This window comes from Taudactylus pleione, unplaced genomic scaffold (assembly GCF_031769625.1).
Source record: "Taudactylus pleione unplaced genomic scaffold, aTauple2 ptg000013l, whole genome shotgun sequence".
In the NCBI taxonomy this organism is placed as follows: domain Eukaryota; kingdom Metazoa; phylum Chordata; class Amphibia; order Anura; family Myobatrachidae; genus Taudactylus; species Taudactylus pleione.
This window is the reverse complement of record NW_028284416.1, coordinates 1,743,149-1,764,313: the sequence shown is the minus strand read 5'-3', so window position 1 is coordinate 1,764,313 and position 21,165 is coordinate 1,743,149. Positions and strand designations below refer to the sequence as shown.

The 21,165-nt window shown below is 47.0% G+C and overlaps 1 protein-coding gene across 11 annotated transcripts in view; it reads right to left on the bottom strand.

Annotated features, from left to right (window-relative positions):
• The window catches only part of LOC148542285 (uncharacterized), a 116,241-nt gene that overhangs the window by 37,433 nt on the left and 57,643 nt on the right, over positions 1-21,165 (bottom strand). For all 11 annotated transcript variants that reach the window (XM_088469731.1, XM_088469707.1, XM_088469752.1 and 8 more), the window contains 12 exons: positions 20,979-21,091; positions 18,154-18,284; positions 17,836-18,057; positions 16,770-16,898; positions 16,509-16,663; positions 10,400-10,487; positions 9,743-9,958; positions 8,308-8,448; positions 8,030-8,193; positions 5,018-5,130; positions 2,418-2,533; positions 16-234 (listed from right to left, as the gene is read on the bottom strand). In XM_088469731.1, coding sequence (XP_088325857.1) covers positions 16-234; positions 2,418-2,533; positions 5,018-5,130; positions 8,030-8,193; positions 8,308-8,448; positions 9,743-9,958; positions 10,400-10,487; positions 16,509-16,663; positions 16,770-16,898; positions 17,836-18,057; positions 18,154-18,284; positions 20,979-21,091 — 1,807 coding nt within the window. The remainder of the gene's footprint in view (positions 1-15; positions 235-2,417; positions 2,534-5,017; positions 5,131-8,029; positions 8,194-8,307; positions 8,449-9,742; positions 9,959-10,399; positions 10,488-16,508; positions 16,664-16,769; positions 16,899-17,835; positions 18,058-18,153; positions 18,285-20,978; positions 21,092-21,165) is intronic.

The window sequence follows — 21,165 nt, the reverse complement described above, 5'->3', positions numbered from 1 at the left end:
AGTATCGCAACTCACCCGTTTTCAGATAAGCGGTGACAGAGATAGACGTAGAAGCCATCAACCGTTTACCCGTAACCAGCACATAGGCGCTGTCCCACTGGGTGACGCCGCTGCAGTTCTGGAACTCCAGGACGCAGGCTTCCTTGGCTTGGGTCAGGGTGGAGAGAGAACCGGGGTTGTAAGTTCCCGGCGTGAGCAGCGCTTGGCTGCGAAACTCCTGGAATAAATCTACACCTGGAAACAGATGATGGGGGTTATCCGGACTACTGCTCGCAATCTCATCGTGTACATTGTAATCAGCTTTCTAGGGAGCCTAATGCTGAGCAGATGTATACAGGCACATCAGTGCAGACCCTGGGGGAGATGTACTAAGTTCTGGACAGTGATAAAGTGGAGAGTGATAAAGTACCAGCCACTCAGCTCCTAACTGTCATGTCACAGGCTGTGTTTGAAAAAATGACAGTTTTTATGGACTGTGTAGGTGGCGGACATTCACCAAAATGTGAGCGCTGTGGGCAGATCAGGGGCGAGACGCACTAAACGGAAAATGCGGTAAAAACCCCCGTTTCCGGGAATTTACCGCATTTTCCGTATGCACTATTGACCTGGCCGCCGGGCTCCGATGCGGCATCGCGCTGCTATGAGGGATCTGATCGGATCCTTCCCAGCATGCCCCGCGTCAGCAATTGGTATGATTTACCGCCGGACTCATGCCCGGTGGTTGGAATCCCGACAGCGGCATCCCGGCAGAGGAGGAAATCCCGATCGTCCTAAGGTAAGTATTGACTAACCTATTTCTACCCCCTAACCCTCCCTTAGGGGTGCCTAACCCTAACCTCCCCCTCAGTGCCTAATCCTAATCCCCCCTCTAAGTGCCTAAACCTAACCCCCCCTTCCCTGCCGTTTAAACCTAAGTCACCCAGGGGGGTGCCTAACCCTAAGTCCCCCTCGGGGGTGCCTAACGCTAACCCCCCCTTCCCCTAGCCTAAACCTAACCTCCCGGGGGGGGTGCCTAACCCTAAGTTCCCCCTGGGAAACCTAAACCTAACCCTCCCCCCCCGCGTCTATCCGTGCCCGGCGTCCCTTCGTTCGGGATGCTGGGCATTAGGCTCCCAGCGTATGTCTAATGACAGGCGTTGGCATATCGACGCCTGTCTTTAGACTCTTGCCGGGATATGACAGTCAGGAAGCCGGCTGTCGGGATTAGGTCCGCTGGTTTCCCGACTGCATACCTAATATCTGATTGGTTGCTCTGGGTTTTTTTTGTCGTGCTTTTCACCGTGACTAATTTTACAAAGTACGCAATATGACAGTCGGGAAGCCGGCTGTCGAGATTAGGTCCGCCGGCTTCCCGACTGCATACCCCGCGTCACTATGCACATGCGCAGATGGACTCCCAGGTCATAAACCCGGAAGTCCAGGACGCAGCGGAGTTCGCAAAGGACGGCTCTTATCGGAAGAGCGGTCCTTTGCTGTACTGATCGCATAGGTTAGTGCGTATGCAATCAGTACAAATGCATTGACTGGCGGTAAGTTCTGCACTGTGTTAGTGCATCTCGCCCCAGGTGCGCCAGGGCCGTAACTAGGGTGGTGCGGCCTGTGCCATGGCACCGCAGGGCAGGGGGCGCTGTTTGGGTCTGTCAGTTTTTCTATTTATTATCATTCTCATTTGTAGCTTCCTCTTCTTTTATCCCCAGCATCTCCTGGCCTCCCCTATCTCTTCCCTGGCCCTTCCCCATGAGGCCATGGCCCTCTCTCAGGTGCACTATATTATGTCCCTATTTATCCCCAGCATCTCCTGGCCTCTCCTATCTCTTCCCTGGCCCTTCCCCATGAGGCCATGGCCCTCTCTCAGGTGCACTATATTATGTCCCTATTTATCCCCAGCATCTCCTGGCCTCCCCCATCTCTTCCCTGGCCCTTCCCCATGAGGCCATGGCCCTCTCTCAGGTGCACTATTTTATGTCCCTATTTATCCCCAGCATCTCCTGGCCTCCCCTATCTCTTCCCTGGCCCTTCCCCATGAGGCCATGGCCCTCTCTCAGGTGCACTATTTTATGTCCCTATTTATCCCCAGCATCTCCTGGCCTCTCCTTATCTCTTCCCTGGCCCTTCCCCATGAGGCCATGGCCCTCTCTCAGGTGCACTATATTATGTCCCTATTTATCCCCAGCATCTCCTGGCCTCTCCTATCTCTTCCCTGGCCCTTCCCCATGAGGCCATGGCCCTTTTTTAGGTGCACTATCTTAGGTCCCTATTTAAAAAATGGGGGTGGGGGGGGACGTGGCAATGCTCTCTCTGGCACAGGGCACCAAAAAGTCTAGTTACAGCTCTGAGGTGCGCAGTTTGGGTGAATCGGCAGTGGGGCTTAATCTGATTTTGCATGTGTAAATATCGTCTGGTACGACTTGTCTCACCTTCGTCTCTCTCACAGATCCAGGGTCTCTTTACTGTACAGTCCGCTTCAGGCACAAGTTTCCCGCCAGAATCCAGCTGTACACAGCCGCCAGCAGCAGATGGCACCTCACTGAGCCTGCAAGATGCCGGATATTCAGATTGGTGCATGTAATTAGGCTTTTACGATGGATCCACTTTGCCCTGGGACCTGCTCTCTGGGTATAACTGTAACACATGCACATGTGTGTGGGGGAAGGGGTGAGGGAGTGGGGGGCTGCTGGTTCAAGTCCTCACAAAATTGAAAGGTATGTATCCTCCTATCCCATGACCACAAAAGTAAAGGTCTGAGCCTGATGTTACAAATACATGATTGAAAAGCAGAAATGGAGATAAGACAATAAAACAATGTACGAGGGTGGATCAAAAAGTAAGGTAACAAGACCTCTCACATGTGTAATGTTCTCTGGACCTGATTCAGACCCGCTCGCGAGTGGGTCAATGGCTGGGCAGTGCGCATGGGCGTCGTGCGTGAGCCCTGGAGCGAGCGAGAAATCACTCGCTCCGGGGCTCGCTACAAGACGGGGCGGCTGTCGATGTTGATCGACAGCTCGTCGCGTTTTGTAGGCGGGTCGGGGGGGTGGCTGCACAAACGGAGGCGTTCCCTTAGGAACGCCTGCCGTTTGTGGGCAGCCCTACTGACATCACACGTGATGTCAGTAGTGAACTTCCTGCTCTATTAGAGCAGGAAGTTCACTGGGGCTTGCGATGGACGAGACCCTACCACAAGGGTCTCATCGCAAGCCCAATGGTCACGATAATCGCCAGGCCGCCCGCTAAAGCTGTGGGTGGTCACCCACAGCTTAGCGAGCGGCCTGGGGGCCGAGGTTAAAAAAAAACGGTCCGCCCTGATTCAGAGCGAGCACTTGCAAATAGCGAGCGGCTCTGAATCAGGCCCTCTGTTTCATTCTAATTTCCCGCCAGGCCAGGGCAGGTAGAGCATGGCTTCCCCTCACGCCCATTAGACCGCACCTCATATCAGTCATACTATCCCAACATCAGCTGTAAGAAGGCGGGGCTGGTGGGAACATGGTCACACATTGAGGTGCGCAGTGTAATCAGATTTCAGCATCTAAAGGGCACATCAGCAGCTGAAATTCATCTCCAACTTGTCAAGGTGTACGGTGATAACGTCATGCCACAGGAACAGGTTTGGGTTTTGGTGCACGGCAGGACAGGCGTTCGAGATGAGCAGCGATCCGGCCGGCCGAGCACGTCCACCACATATGACAATTTATGCCGCATTGAAGGTCTGATTCAGACGCATTCGAGTTAGTGATATTGCTGAAGAACCGAACATCTCAGTGGGTCCTGTGCACAACATCGTTCATTAGCAACTGGGGTACAGGAAAAGGTGCTCGCGCTGGGTACCGAATAGGATGGAATTGTCCCTCGTGCACGTTATGCGGTACCATGAGGCAGTGCAGTTCCTGCAGCGTATTGTTACAGGCGATGAAACGTGAGTGCGTCATGTGACCAGAGACGACCACCTTCAAGGGCGTGCTTTTTGTTGATTTCCTCACCAAGGCCTTCATTCACTGAAAACCGATATTGCAGAAATTGGTGGCAGAAGTGACCAACTTGAGAGATGAGTAGAGGAGGTGGTGTCGTTCCAGCATTCTTTCGAGACTGATTTCCATCAAATGCATCAAGCCATCTCCCAACTACAGGAAGACCATGAAGATCAAGACAATAGGGCGTGGAGGAATAATTTAAGAATCCGGGGGATCCCGGAGGAGGTTGAACAAGCGCATCTTGAACTTTACCTTAAACGTTTCTTTACCAAGCTTTCTCCTGAGACCCCCGAAGATCACCTCCTTTTGGATTGGGCCCTACGTTCTCGCTCACAAGATACCTCCCAACCCAGAGATGTCATTCTCAGAATGCATTACTTCACTGCGAAGGAGGCAGTCATGAGGGAAGCTCGACGACTTGACTCTGTATCCTTTGATTTCCTCACCAAGGGAGACACTGTGAATGCAATGCTGTCTGCTATTGTGACACACTGAGCCGGCTGTGGGGAGCATTTCGTCGAAGACAATCTGGGTTGCTGCAAACAGGCGTCGTAATACTACACGATAACGCCAGGCCACACTCCGCCAACCGTACGTGTGAGTTGTTACAGCGCTACCATTGGGAGGTACTGGACCATCCTCCCTACAGCCCTGACCTGGCACAGAGTGATTTCCATCTCTTTGGACCACTGAAGAATCACCTGGGTGGAAGGCGATTCGCATTCGTCGGTGAAGTTCAGCAAGCGCCATGTCCTGGCTTCAGGCGCTTCACACGGATTTCCTCTATGCCGGGATAGATGCCTTGGTGTACCGTTTGGACAAAATGCATAGTATGGGGACTATGTGGAAAAATAATCTGTACCAAGGCCATACTATTGGTTATACGTATATGTACGAGTTGAATAAATTTACACAATGTAAGGTCTTGTTACTTTATTTATTGAACCGCCCTCATATTAAATAAAAGTTGGAGGGTGGTACGCAAAGGGGAAAAAAGACATCTGAAGGTGGACCAGGCTTTTAAGGTTACTGCTTGGCTTAATACTGACCATGGAACTGATGTATCTGCTGGTGCCCCTCCTCCCCACGTCCATGTTCCATCTCTATCAAAGTCATTGAGCCCCGTCCAGCTGGGTCCGGAGATCATGGCAGTGACCCACATCTCACAGAGCAAAACACACAGAGATCATTCAATTAGCTTTATTCATAAATTACATTATATCCTTAATCCTAAAATAGAGATTGTTGATCAGTAGAGAGGAGTCAAGGCGTATGGTCCAGACTGAGAACCTGCAACTGTGGGCTATGCGGACAGAATTAGATGTAAGTGAAAATACACCTGCTTTTTGGTAAATGCGTAAAGTTTTGAAGCTGTGTGGTATCATCAATATGTGGTACTCATCATTATGTGGTACTCATCATTATGTGGTATTCATCAATATGTGGTACTCATCAATATGTGGTACTCATCAATATGTGGTACTCATCAATATGTGGTACTCATCATTATGTGGTGCTCATCATTACGTGGTATTCATCATTACGTGGTATTCATCATTACGTGGTATTCATCATTACGTGGTACTCATCAATATGTGCTACTCATCATTATGTGGTACTCATCAATATGTGGTACTCATCAATATGTGGTACTCATCATTATGTGGTACTCATCATTATGTGGTACTCATCATTATGTGGTATTCATCAATATGTTCTACTCATCATTATGTGGTACTCATCAATATGTGGTACTCATCAATATGTGGTGCTCATCAATATGTGGTGCTCATCATTATGTGCTACTCATCAATATGTGGTACTCATCAATATGTGGTACTTATTATCATTATGTGGTACTCATCATTATGTGGTATTCATCATTATGTGGTACTCATCATTATGTGGTACTCATCATTATGTGGTACTCATCATTATGTGGTACTCATCATTATGTGGTACTCATCATTATGTGGTACTCATCATTATGTGGTACTCATCATTATGTGGTACTCATCATTATGTGGTACTCATCATGTGGTACTCATCAATATGTGGTACTCATCATTATGTGGTACTCATCATTATGTGGTACTCATCATTATGTGGTACTCATCATTATGTGGTACTCATCAATATGTGGTGCTCATCAATATGTGGTACTCATCATTATGTGGTACTCATCATTATGTGGTATCATCATTATGTGGTATCATCATTATGTGGTACTCATCAATATGTGGTACTCATCATTATGTGGTATTCATCAATATGTGCTACTCATCATTATGTAGTACTCATCAATATGTGGTACTCATCAATATGTGGTGCTCATCATTATGTTCTACTCATCATTATGTGGTACTCATCAATATGTGGTACTCATCAATATGTGGTGCTCATCATTATGTGCTACTCATCAATATGTGGTGCTCATCATTATGTGCTACTCATCAATATGTGGTGCTCATCATTATGTGGTGCTCATCATTATGTGGTGCTCATCAATATGTGGTACTCATCATTATGTGGTGCTCATCATTATGTGCTGCTCATCATTATGTGCTGCTCATCATTATGTGGTGCTCATCATTATGTGGTGCTCATCAATATGTGGTGCTCATCAATATGTGGTGCTCATCAATATGTGGTGCTCATCAATATGTGGTATCATCAATATGTGGTACTTATTATCATTATGTGGAGCCCATTATGTAGTACTTATCATTATGTGGTACTCATCAATATGTGGTATCATCAATATGTGCTACTCATCATTATGTGGTACTCATCATTATGTGGCATCATCATTATGTGCTACTCATCAATATGTGGCATCATCATTATGTGGTACTCATCATTATGTGGTACTCATCATTATGTGGTACTCATCATTATGTGGTACTCATCATTATGTGGTACTCATCATTATGTGGTACTCATCATTATGTGGTACTCATCATTATGTGGTACTCATCATTATGTGGTACTCATCATTATGTGGTACTCATCATTATGTGGTACTCATCATTATGTGGTACTCATCATTATGTGGTACTCATCATTATGTGGTACTTATTATCATTATGTGGAGCCCATTATGTAGTACTTATCATTATATGGCACCCATCATTGTGGCCTATTCATCAACACTAAAATAACAGTTTTAAGGACATTTTCCTTAATTACCGTTTTTTTTAGTATTCATGAAGACACTTAACACAGAGTTACCACAGCTGTAGGCAGCCGATTGTGTGAACATAACAGCGCATGCGCAGCACTGATTACAGCTGCGGTAAGTTACAGCAGGCAGGGAAAAGGATCTATTTCCTGAAAAGCTGTCCTCGCAAAAATGACAGCTTTTCAGAATAGATAGTTATAGGGAGGAGGAATGATGGATTCCTCCGGTAATTACGTAGAGCTCCGTGCGAGTTCTAAACCTAATTAACTCCATCAAATTTTTAGTAATGATGAATAGGCCCTATTATGTGGTATTTATCATTATGTGGTATTTATCATTATGTGGTATTTATCATTATGTGGTATTTAAAATTGAGTGGTATTTAACATAATGTGGAACCCATTATGTGGTACTTATCATTATGTGGTACTTATCATTATGTGGAACCCATTATGTGGTACTTATCATTATGTGGTACTTATCATTATGTGGTACATTATGTGGTACTCATCATTATGTGGTACCCATTATGTGGTAATTATCATTATGTTGTACCCATTATTATGTGGTAATTATCATTCTGTAGTACTTATCATTATGATGTGCTCATTATTATGTGGTACTTATCATTATGTGGTACTCATCATTGTGTGGAAACCATTATGTGGTACTTATCATTATGTGGTATTTAGTTGTGTTTTTCATGATAGGTTCGCATACACACTTTCCTGTGAAAAAAACACTGTAATAGCTATGTACTGTATACTAACCTGTTAACCAAAATACAACAAAAATAAAATAAAATGTTCAAATGACAGAAATACGCTGAGAAAAAAAATTTGATGGTCAGTAAATTGAACAAAGATTGACTAACAATCACCTTCTCCTCCAGGCTTTCAATGTCCAGCAGGCCGGTTCCCTCGTAGCGGCTACAGGCCGTCTTTCCATCCGACCATGACTTGCTATCTGTTGTCTCTATATAGTAACAGTGACCGCGCCAGAACCACCATTTGGAGTCTTGGGGACACTTGACACTGACCAGGCCTGACAGACAAAATTAACAACACCCTGTGACATCACCATCAATCCAACCAAAAACCATATAGGTAAAAACAGGTCTATGGAGTTTTGGCCATTGGCAATGTAGAATCCACATACCGTGCAAGCAGGAGAGGGAATATCTTCGTACGCATCGGAGAAAGCTGTCACAGAGTCCCGTGGAGGGATTGCAAATCTGCGACTTGTGACATGGAGGACACTTCTCTTCACAGTTCTTCCCCAAATATCCCAACGCACATACTGAAACAAATACAACACAACATAACATGAGGCCGCATACACAGGTTTTAGGTAATACACCTCATCATATCTCGTTTACAGTTCATTTATCATTTTGCTTTCTACCATTTTGTCTCTTCAAAAATACGTAACGGCCAACTGGCGGCGTGATCCAATTATGGCCAGTCCCCAAAAGGCATTTATTTCGGGTCAGCCCAATTGCAGAACAAAAATTAACACTTCTACTGAAGGCAGAAAATACATTCACCTTTCATAGGCTGGATTTCTACGGGTAAGGGCAGTATATATGTAGAATAGAAGCATTTTCTGTGGGTAAGTGCAGTATATATGTAGACTAGAAACTATTTCTGTGGGTAAGGGCAGTATATATGTAGAATATAAACTATTTCTGTGGGTAAGGGCAGTATATATGTAGAATATAAACTATTTCTGTGGGTAAGGGCAGTATATATGTAGAATATAAACTATTTCTGTGGGTAAGGGCAGTATATATGTAGAATATAAACATTTTCTACGGGGAAGGGCAGTATATATGTAGAATAGAAATGTTTTCTAGGGGTAAAGGGGGAATATATATAGAATAGAAACATTTTTTGTGGGTAAGGGCAGTATATATGTAGAATATAAACATTTTCTACGGGGAAGGGCAGTATATATGTAGAATAGAAATGTTTTCTAGGGGTAAAGGGGGAATATATATAGAATAGAAACATTTTCTGTGGGTAAGGGCAGTATATATGTAGAATATAAACATTTTCTACTGGTAAGGGCAGTATATATGTAGAATAGAAACATTTTCTAGGGGTAAAGGCAGAATATATATGGAATAGAAACATTTTTCATACAGTAGTGTATGATTTGTCTCTTCTTCTGGAACAATGGGATAACACTTGTGTCTATTGGCAATCTTAGCAGCTATACAGCTCAACTCAACACAACTCAAGGACTTATCCACTCAAGGACCCCAAGAGTTGGTGGAACTAATTACTCAGGTCTGGGCTTGTCTGAAAGACCCGGGCCTGCCATGATTAAAGGTGCGGGCATGGCCACGCCCCCATGTGTAGCCACACCCCCATCTAGCACCTGGGCCCGCAGCATGTCTCGATAGCCCTGTAGCCACAAGAGCAGTTTTGCAGTATCTCTTGTTTAATTATCATTTATATATAATGGTAAACGGGCAGATGGGGGCTGCTACTATTTTCCATGTGTACAAACATGCCTTTAGAACGCTAGATAAATAATCCTGGCCAAACAAGTCTGAAACGTGGCAGAAATTCACATCTGGAACCTGTACCTGTCTTTATGTAGAGCGCTGCCTTTGATCCCGGGCTATCTGCAATCACTGTGCCACTGACTGCATAGTAAATACCGTTCAATTGAACAACTGTGCTGCATTTTGTGGCCATCATGTAACAGGTGTCCTGGGCCTCCGCCAACGATTTCTTAGACCAAAGCCCGGTGTCAGTGGCCGAAATCAATAACTTCTCAGGAAGTTCAGCAAACACGGCCTCTGTAGATGAAGACTTCTGATTAGGACATGCAGAGAACTTTTTGGAGAGTTAATCAACTAAACTAAGAGAATTTCTCCAACGTCAACCAGAAAAGTGGACTTCTATTAACTGTGCTGTTGTGTTTGGCAGTGAACTTGCTCAATGCCAAGATTTACAATCATTTTTATTTGATTTTCCACATTCACTACCTCTGTATAAGGGCGTTTGGTTAATTTGTCAAATTTGACCAAGCCAATCAACCGTTATATTGTGTATGTGCAGCAAAGTAATTACAATCTCATCAGTTTGGCAATGCAAAGACCCCTTGTTAATCGTTGAAGTACTTAAGAGAACCATATGGGGAAAATGACCAGTGATCAAATTTTGCACCGATCCGGCATTTTGATGGTCAAGCCTATACAACGCGTGGTGTGCACGTATTATAATGAAATAGGTCTCACCCAAAGGCCGCTGGCAGCTCCACCTGGGGATTAAAGGACATTCACGTGCTGGGTCACCACCTCTTGTAATGACGTCAGCCTCACAGGCCTGCAGGCACAAAGAGTTGGGCTTACAAGATTTCTTATGTTTCCAAAAACAGATCTATATGGGCCACTAGTTACAAAATACAAGTTGGACCCATATGGATAGAGATCTTTCAATATATAAAAGTATATAAAAAGTTTACGAATTGTATATATATTTGCATTTGGCATTTCAGGCTGTGAGTGGCTCCTGTCTGCAGTGTTATCCAAACTACAGTTTCCGTAACCACAGCTTAAGTCACTCGCCAGGTCGCCGGTTATTGTGGCCGCTGTTGCAATGTTTTTTTTTCTCCCGTCTGTTTTCTGTCACGTTACTATCTATCTCTCTCTCTACCAACTCCCCTTCTTCTCTCTCTCTCTCTTTCCCTATTCTCTCTCCATCTCCCCCTATTATTTTTTTTCCCTTTTCCCTATATTCTGACTTTCCTTCTCCTTTTCTCCCCTATTCTCTCTATCTCCCTCCCATTTCCTCAATTGTCTCTCACTCCCCTTATTTTTTCTCTATCTCCCCCTCTCCACTCCGCTTTCTCTCCCTCTCCAGCAATTTTGTGTTTCTCCCCTATTCTCTCTCCCTCCCTCTCAAGCTATTCTGTATCTCTCTCCCTACTCTCTTTCCTTCTCTCTCCCCCTATTTTCTCTCTCCCTTTCTTGCTACTCTCTCCCCTTCCCTCTCTCTCTCAGTCCTTCTCCCTCTCCAGTTATGCTCCCTCCCTCTCTCTGTCCTTCTCCCTCTCCAGTTATGCTCCCTCCATCTCTCTGTCCTTCTCCCTCTCCAGCTATGCTCCCTCTCTCTCTGTCCTTCTCCCTCTCCAGTTATGCTCCCTCTATCTCTGTCCTTCTCCCTCTCCAGTTATGCTCCCTCTCTCTCTGTCCTTCTTCCTCTCCAGTTATGCTCCCTCTCTCTCTCTGTCCTTCTCCCTCTCCAGTTATGCTCCCTCCCTCTCTCTGTCCTTCTTCCTCTCCAGTTATGCTCCCTCCCTCTCTCTGTCCTTCTCCCTCTCCAGTTATGCTCCCTCTCTCTCTGTCCTTCTCCCTCTCCAGTTATGCTCCCTCTCTCTCTGTCCTTCTTCCTCTCCAGTTATGCTCCCTCCCTCTCTCTGTACTTCTCCCTCTCTCTGTCCTTCTCCCTCTCCAGTTATGCTCCCTCTCTCTCTGTCCTTCTTCCTCTCCAGTTATGCTCCCTCTCTCTCTCTGTCCTTCTCCCTCTCCAGTTATGCTCCCTCCCTCTCTCTGTCCTTCTTCCTCTCCAGTTATGCTCCCTCCCTCTCTCTGTCCTTTTTCCTCTCCAGTTATGCTCCCTCCCTCTCTCTGTCCTTCTTCCTCTCCAGTTATGCTCCCTCCCTCTCTCTGTCCTTCTCCCTCTCCAGTTATGCTCCCTCTCTCTCTGTGTCCTTCTCCCTCTCCAGTTATGCTCCCTCCCTCTCTCTGTCCTTCTCCCTCTCCAGTTATGCTCCCTCTCTCTCTGTCCTTCTCCCTCTCCAGTTATGCTCCCTCCCTCTCTCTGTCCTTCTCCCTCTCCAGTTATGCTCCCTCCCTCTCTCTGTACTTCTCCCTCTCCAGTTATGCTCCCTCTCTCTCTGTCCTTCTTCCTCTCCAGTTATGCTCCCTCTCTCTCTCTGTCCTTCTCCCTCTCCAGTTATGCTCCCTCCCTCTCTCTGTCCTTCTTCCTCTCCAGTTATGCTCCCTCCCTCTCTCTGTCCTTTTTCCTCTCCAGTTATGCTCCCTCCCTCTCTCTGTCCTTCTCCCTCTCCAGTTATGCTCCCTCCCTCTCTCTGTCCTTCTCCCTCTCCAGTTATGCTCCCTCCCTCTCTGTCCTTCTCCCTCTCCAGTTATGCTCCCTCCCTCTCTCTGTCCTTCTTCCTCTCCAGTTATGCTCCCTCCCTCTCTCTGTCCTTCTCCCTCTCCAGTTATGCTCCCTCTCTCTCTCTGTCCTTCTCCCTCTCCAGTTGTGCTCCCTCTCTCTCTGTCCTTCTCCCTCTCCAGTTATGCTCCCTCTCTCTCTGACCTTCTTCCTCTCCAGTTATGCTCCCTCTCTCTCTCTGTCCTTCTCCCTCTCCAGTTATGCTCCCTCCCTCTCTCTGTCCTTCTTCCTCTCCAGTTATGCTCCCTCCCTCTCTCTGTCCTTTTTCCTCTCCAGTTATGCTCCCTCCCTCTCTCTGTCCTTCTCCCTCTCCAGTTATGCTCCCTCCCTCTCTCTGTCCTTCTCCCTCTCCAGTTATGCTCCCTCCCTCTCTGTCCTTCTCGCTCTTCAGTTATGCTCCCTCCCTCTCTCTGTCCTTCTTCCTCTCCAGTTATGCTCCCTCCCTCTCTCTGTCCTTCTTCCTCTTCAGTTATGCTCCCTTCCTCTCTCTGTCCTTTTCCCTCTCCAGTTATGCTCCCTCCCTCTCTCTGTCCTTCTCCCTCTCCAGTTATGATCCCTCTCTCTCTGTCCTTCTCCCTCTCCAGTTATGCTCCCTCTCTCTCTGTCCTTCTTCCTCTCCAGTTATGCTCCCTCCCTCTCTCTGTCCTTCTCCCTCTCCAGTTATGCTCCCTCCCTCTCTCTGTCCTTCTCCCTCTCCAGTTATGCTCCCTCTCTCTCTGTGTCCTTCTCCCTCTCCAGTTATGCTCCCTCTCTCTCTGTCCTTCTCCCTCTCCAGTTATGCTCCCTCCCTCTCTCAGTCCTTCTCCCTCTCCAGTTATGCTCCCTCCCTCTCTCTGTCCTTCTCCCTCTCCAGTTATGCTCCCTCTCTCTCTGTCCTTCTCCCTCTCCAGTTATGCTCCCTCTCTCTCTGACCTTCTTCCTCTCCAGTTATGCTCCCTCTCTCTCTCTGTCCTTCTCCCTCTCCAGTTATGCTCCCTCCCTCTCTCTGTCCTTCTTCCTCTCCAGTTATGCTCCCTCCCTCTCTCTGTCCTTTTTCCTCTCCAGTTATGCTCCCTCCCTCTCTCTGTCCTTCTCCCTCTCCAGTTATGCTCCCTCCCTCTCTCTGTCCTTCTCCCTCTCCAGTTATGCTCCCTCCCTCTCTCTGTCCTTCTTCCTCTCCAGTTATGCTCCCTCCCTCTCTCTGTCCTTCTTCCTCCAGTTATGCTCCCTTCCTCTCTCTGTCCTTCTCCCTCTCCAGTTATGCTCCCTCCCTCTCTCTGTCCTTCTCCCTCTCCAGTTATGCTCCCTCACTCTCTCTGTCCTTTTCCCTCTCCAGTTATGCTCCCTCCCTCTCTCTGTCCTTCTCCCTCTCCATTTATGCTCCCTCTCTCTCTCTGTCCTTCTTCCTCTCGTTATGCTCACTCTCTCTCTCTGTCCTTCTTCCTCTCCAGTTATGCTCCCTCCCTCTCTCTGTCCTTCTTCCTCTCCAGTTATGCTCCCTCCCTCTCTTTGTCCTTCTCCCTCTCCAGTTATGCTCCCTCCCTCTCTCTGTCCTTCTTCCTCTCCAGTTATGCTCCCTCCCTCTCTCTGTCCTTCTTCCTCTCCAGTTATGCTCCCTCCCTCTCTCTGTCCTTCTCCCTCTCCAGTTATGCTCCCTCCCTCTCTCTGTCCTTCTCCCTCTCCAGTTATGCTCCCTCTCTCTCTGTCCTTCTCCCTCTCCAGTTATGCTCCCTCTCTCTCTGTCCTTCTTCCTCTCCAGTTATGCTCCCTCCCTCTCTCTGTCCTTCTCCCTCTCTCTGTCCTTCTCCCTCTCCAGTTATGCTCCCTCTCTCTCTGTCCTTCTTCCTCTCCAGTTATGCTCCCTCCCTCTCTCTGTCCTTCTCCCTCTCTCTGTCCTTCTCCCTCTCCAGTTATGCTCCCTCTCTCTCTGTCCTTCTCCCTCTCCAGTTATGCTCCCTTTCTCTCTGTCCTTCTTCCTCTCCAGTTATGCTCCCTCTCTCTCTCTGTCCTTCTCCCTCTCCAGTTATGCTCCCTTCCTCTCTCTCTGTCCTTCTTCCTCTCCAGTTATGCTCCCTCCCTCTCTCTGTCCTTCTCCCTCTCCAGTTATGCTCCCTCCCTCTCTCTGTCCTTCTCCCTCTCCAGTTATGCTCCCTCCCTCTCTCTGTCCTTCTCCCTCTCCAGTTATGCTCCCTCCCTCTCTCTGTCCTTCTTCCTCTCCAGTTATGCTCCCTCTCTCTCTCTGTCCTTCTTCCTCTCCAGTTATGCTCCCTCCCTCTCTCTGTCCTTCTCCAGTAATGCTCCCTCCCTCTCTCTGTCCTTCTCCCTCTCCAGTTATGCTCCCTCCCTCTCTCTGTCCTTCTCCCTCTCCAGTTATGCTCCCTCCCTCTCTCTGTCCTTCTCCAGTAATGCTCCCTCCCTCTCTCTGTCCTTCTCCCTCTCCAGTTATGCTCCCTCCCTCTCTCTGTCCTTCTCCCTCTCCATTTATGCTCCCTCTCTCTCTCTGTCCTTCTTCCTCTCCAGTTATGCTCCCTCCCTCTCTCTGTCCTTCTCCCTCTCCAGTTATGCTCCCTCCCTCTCTCTGTCCTTCTTCCTCTCCAGTTATGCTCCCTCTCTATCTCTGTCCTCCTTCCTCTCCAGTTATGCTCCCTCCCTGTCTCTGTCCTTCTCCCTCTCCAGTTATGCTCCCTCCCTCTCTCTGTCCTTCTCCCTCTCCATTTATGCTCCCTCTCTCTCTCTGTCCTTCTTCCTCTCCAGTTATGCTCCCTCTCTCTCTCTGTCCTTCTTCCTCTCCAGTTATGCTCCCTCCCTCTCTCTGTCCTTCTTCCTCTGCAGTTATGCTCCCTCCCTCTCTCTGTCCTCCTTCCTCTCCAGTTATGCTCCCTCCCTCTCTCTGTCCTTCTCCCTCTCCAGTTATGCTCCCTCTCTCTGTCCTTCTCCCTCTCCAGTTATGCTCCCTCTCTCTGTCCTTCTCCCTCTCCAGTTATGCTCTCTCTCTCTCTGTCCTTCTCCTACCCCTATTTTCTCTCTCCCTTTCTCGCTACTCTCTCCCCTTCTCCCTCTCCAGTTATGTTTCCTCTCTCTCTCTGTTTCCTGTACCTGCCGCCAAAACTCTGTAGCAAAGCTACCATTACAATTGACCGATGAGATCACTGTGCAATGGCTTCAATTTCCAGCGAAGGATCCCGAAGCAAGCAGGTTGGCCAGAGAACAGGTTCTGTTCTGCAGCTTGTAAGTCCAGTTGTGATCTTCTCAGCCCAGCCTTACTGTGCCTATGATGAGAGAGTAGGACTGGGCTGCCTGGAGCGAGGGACAGGAAGCACTTAGAGGAAATGTTGGGGATGTGACCTGCGGGTAGCTGCCTCTTTAATACTTGGAGCCGTATTCAATTTGAGCTGAGCCGCTTTACCTCATATTCAATTTGAAAGTACGCGAAAATGGGACCCGCGAAACTTGAACAGGCGGAAAGTACTGTCAGATTTGGGGAAATCAGCCTGACACCCCCCAAAAGATGCTCTGACATGGGGGTTAGCTATGGTTACCCCCGATTTGGCTTGCTGAAGGTATTTGGTGTTTTTAAACGGGCTCAATAGCTGCTAAATAGCGTTTTTTTATACGTGGTGCAGAATAGTATTCAGGAGTATTTTTTCCTGAAAATAACTTATCCCAGCAAATTTGGGGTACTTGAAAATGGGGGTCAGCATATTTAAAAGTTGCTAAAGTGAAGTTGAATAAATCGTGAAAAATCCACCTGCCGCAAGCACCTGCAATCCAAAAAACACTTGGGGCATACTTGGGGACCCCCCAGAGTCAAGTTCGGTAGATTTTAACTTTGTACCCCAACTTTTTTTTTTCCGCCCCCTTTTTCAAAATAATTTTTTGGGGTGTCCTTAAGTGTTTTTTAAAAGTTTTTTTTACACAGTTTACCTTTGGGGGACTGTCTGAATGCTGCACCCCAAAACCCCAATTCTGCACTTTTTTCCTCCTGTTATTCATAGGCAAAACTTTTTCGCCTAGTACATTGCATTGACTTTCCGCCTGTATATTGTAGATGTTGTTTGTAGTTCTTTCATAGAAACCAGCTTGTATTTAAGGTTTAGCGGTAATTCATAATCATGATGATGGCCAATTTCTGAAGAAGAAAAAGTATCATTACACCAGAAGAGAGTTCTCCGTGCTGGCACTCACCACGTCCCACGTCAGCGTCTCCCTCGCCTCGGTGTACAGGAATCTCTGGCACACTAGCTCTGCTTCATCTCTGGACTCTTTAGATTCCGTATGGACACATAAATCATTCAGAAAACTCCACCCATGGAACGGGGGACATTTGATATGGTAAAAAACTGCAAGGAAATATTGCTACGGGTTAGTACTAGCTACTGTAACTATGACGTTATTTGTTCTGCACTGTTGTTGTAAGGCGGGAATAATTGTGCTGGTGACGCTCACCATCATCGGGATCTTTCCGATAAAATATCATCCCATCACAAAGACTGGTAGCGGGGTTACATTCCAGCCCAAACTCACAGGCAGGGCACGATGTCTGGCAGTCTGACCCGGAGTATCCTGGGGGACATCCTGAGTAGGACAATGTGTGAGTAATAAATACCAGTTACTTGGAGTGAGCATCCATGCTGCACATGTAGCTGCCCCCGCACCAAACTGCTTCCTACTGTTCCAACAGAGTGTACAAATACTGCCCCATCCATGAGTGACGCTGCTGCCCCATCAATGTCTATTCCTTCCATTAGATGGTCTATTACTACCACGCTATGAGTTCCCGTTACTTCCACCAAGCCACCAATATCTCTTACTAATACCACCACTCCGCACCAGTGTCTTACTGCCACCCCACCAATATCTCCTACTAATACTCTGCACCAGAGTCTTACTGCCACCCCACCAATATCTCCTACTAATACTCTGCACCAATGTCTTACTGCCACCCCACCAAAATCTCCTACTAATACTCTGCACTGTCTTACTGCCACCCCACCAATATCTCCTACTAATACTACACACTGATTTCTTACTGCCACCCTTTGTACAAACATCCCACCAATGTATAATACTGCTATGTAACTGCCTCTCTAATATCTAATACTACCACCCCACCAATATATAATATTACCATCCTACCAATATCTAATACTACCATCCTACCAATATCTAATACTACCATCATCTAATACTACCACCCCAGTAATATCTAATACTAGCATCCTACCAATATCTAATACTACCACCCCACCAATATCTAATATTACCACCACCACTACCCTACCAATATCTAATGCTAACACACCACCATTAGCTAATACTACCTCCCAACCAATATCTAATACTACTACCCTACCAATAAAGTCAGTTACTGTCATCCCACCAATATCTAATACTACCATCCCACCAATATCTATTACCAATGCCTAATACTGACACCCTAACACAGTCTGTTGCTGCCACCCTGTCGTCATCTAATACTACCTCCCCACCAATGTCTGCTATTGATACCTACGTGTCTTTATATATGTAACTGCACCACTGTCTATATTCGGGTCTTCCAGGTTTGCAAAATGGTGCCCGTAATACAAGTAATGTACTCCAAGCATCGTTACTACTGCGGAACACCCTAAGCCAAGTCTGGCACAATATCTCTTGGCCTCTTCGAGGTTCGCGTAATTGACTTCAGCCGACATCGACCCATAGAAGTATTTGCCCTTTAGTGTAATGTACGTCTCTGTTAATATAAGAGGAGACAGAGTTATGACAGTGTATTTGTCATTAGAATTAAAATTTTCTCTCAACAACGGTCAACGCAGGCTGATAAATGTACCGATGATTGCGGGTGACTCGCACACTAGTCCCAGCTGTCTGGAACAGTCGGTGTCTACCCAGAATCCACCTGGCTGCATCGATACACAGTCATAGCGTTGGCGGTCAGCACTGGGCGCAAACAAAATCTGCCTGAAAGGATGCAGAGAAACGTCAATCTCTTATCAGTTTAAGCATTGACAAAAATACATAGTGACAATTTACCTGGCAAAGTTTCGAATGATCCTTTCAAACATACTGCATCAGCCTTTATTATAACTGTATAATTCTTAATTGAGATAAATGTTTAATACATTTATCTCAATTAAGAACATAATGACAAAACCCGGTTGGTATTGCTTTAAAACTAAATGCAGCTTAAAATTTAGCTACTAAGGCCCGTATTCAATTTGAAGCGAAAAGCCGTTTTCGCGTGTTTTTGGCAAAAACTTTTCGCCGATGACGTCATTTTCGCCTGTTTTGATTTTACTCCGTATTCAATTTGGAAGACTTTCCGCCTAGGCGGAAAGTCAATGCAATGTCATAGGTGAAAAAGTTTCGCCCATGAATAGCAGGCGGAAAAAAGTGCAGAATTGGGGTTTTGGGGTGCAACGTTGCGGGAACCCCCCTGCAGCCTTCAGACAGTCCCCCAAAGGTAAACTGTGTAAAAAAAAAAAACACTTAAGGACATCCCAAGAAATCACTTTGAATTTGGGGGCGGGAAAAATTTTCTTTGGGGACAAAGGTAAAAACTAGCGAACATAACTCTGGGGGGGTCCCCAAGTATGCCCCAAGTGTTTTTTGGATTGCAGGTGCTTGCGGCAGGTGGATTTTTCACGATTTTTCCAACTTCACTTTAGCAACTTTAAAATATGCTGACCCCCATTTTCAAGTACCCCAAATTTGCTGGGAATAGTTATTTTCTGCAAAAAATACTCCTGAATACTATTCTGCACCACTTATACAAAAACGCTATTTAGCAGCTATTGAGCCCGTTTAAAAACACCAAATACCTTCAGCAAGCCAAATCGGGGGGTACCATAGGGAACCCCCATGTCAGAGCATCTTTTGGGGTGTGTCAGGCTGATTTCCCCAAATCTGACAAGACTTTCCGCTTGTTTAAGTTTCGCCGGGTCCCGTTTCCGCGTCCTTTAAAATTGAATACAGCGAAAAGCGGGCGCGCTCGCGGAAAGGGTTTTCTCCAAAAACACGCGATGTAGGCGGAAAGTCCGGCAGGCGAAAAGTCCGGGACTTTTCGCCTGAAATTAAATATGGACCTATATTGGAAAACTCATGACGGTGCTCCCAATTCACAGGATATTATATTTGGCTCTATGTATTCATGCACCGAAACACTGGGCTTGCACTCCAATTTCTGTACCATCAAAGATACAAACACACATACAAGGGCCAGTCAGAGCTATTCTGCTTAGGCTGTAGGAAACCAGAGGAAGCCACAAGGTCACAGGGACAATGCACATAGGGCCTGATTCAGAGCCGCTCGCAAAAAGCGAGCGCTCGCTCTGAATCAGGGCGGCCGCATGTTTTTTGTTGTTCGGCCTCCTGGCCGCTCGCTAAGCTGTGGGTGACCACTCACAGCTTTAGCGAGCGGCCAGATGGTGGTTGTGATGGTCACGACCAACGTGACCATCGGGCTTGCGACGAGACCCTTGTGGTAGGGTCTCGACCGTCGCAAGTCCCAGTGAGCTTCCAGCTCTAATAGAGCCGGAAGCTCACCACTGATGTCAGTGGGGCCGCTCCCAAACCCCTACCGTTTGGCCAGCCCCACCCCCCCGACCCGCCTACCAAACAGGGCGAGCTGTCGATCAACATCGTCAGCCGCCCCTTTTGGATGCAAGTGCCGGAGCGAGTGATTTCTCGCTCGCTCCAGGGCTTGCGCGTGCGCACTGCCCGGCCATCGACCCGCTGGCGAGCGCATAGCGCTGGCGAGCGGGTCTGACTCAGGCCCATAGTTCATGCTCATGGTACCCTTGGTCAGAATCAAACCCGAGGCGCTAGCAAGCTAACCACTGTGCCACCCATCTTATTTTATTTATTACCATTTATAGTCGGTAGTGGTTTTCAAGCACATGAATAAAGCAAGGCCGTGTATAATAACAGACTGAGTGCTTGACTCAGCACGGAACGCAGTTGCTAATACACACGCAATCGGCCGATTGTTGCGTTTTGCGCATGCATCGCAGTGTGCGTGCGCAAATCAGCCACTGCGATCGGGACTGCGATTGCAGTGACTACGCAGACTCATCGCAGTGTGATTGACAGGAAGTGCCGTTTGGGGGTGGTGACGGGGTGGTCGGCGAAACGCAGGCGTACCAGTGCACTTCAACGTCGTTGCATGGGCGTGCATAAATTATACAGTGCGATGCCGTACGCAGCCTGAGGTCTCATAGCGTGCGCTGAAGTTAGCAATTACTGAGTAAGGTCAGAGATTGTGCAAGTGTGCGTGAGGCTGCGATGGTACTCACTGTTACTGATGGTTTTGCAGTCTTGCTAAACATTACGGATGTGTGTAAGGTAAAGTGGGCGTCCTTGTGTAGCGCAGCGACGGCATAGCGATCGCAATGGATTAGCATACTATCGCAGTTGAACCTAGATCGCAGTAGCGATCCGTAGTGAATCGGGCCATGAGATTGGGGTAAGAGGGTACTGCTCACTAGCTTACACTCTACAGGGAAATAGAAGTTTCATGCATGAGGTTACATGTCAAATATTATATATTTGCAATGGGAAACTTACTTATATGTATGTACAAAAGAGCAATGACATTTAAATATTAGGTTGCATTCAGTCACACAACAGACACCATGAAATAAATGATTCTGTTACTTGTATAGAGTTGGGTTTAAGGGGGAACCATCTGTCCATAATCGATTGTCCTCACTTGCTATATCATTGAGACCTATCCAGCTGTTTGTCTTGATGTATGTCCTCAGCCAGGTCTGTAGAGAGAACGCAATGACAGGACGGCCATACGGCACTCTATAAAATCCAATCTTAAGATCCAATATTCAAA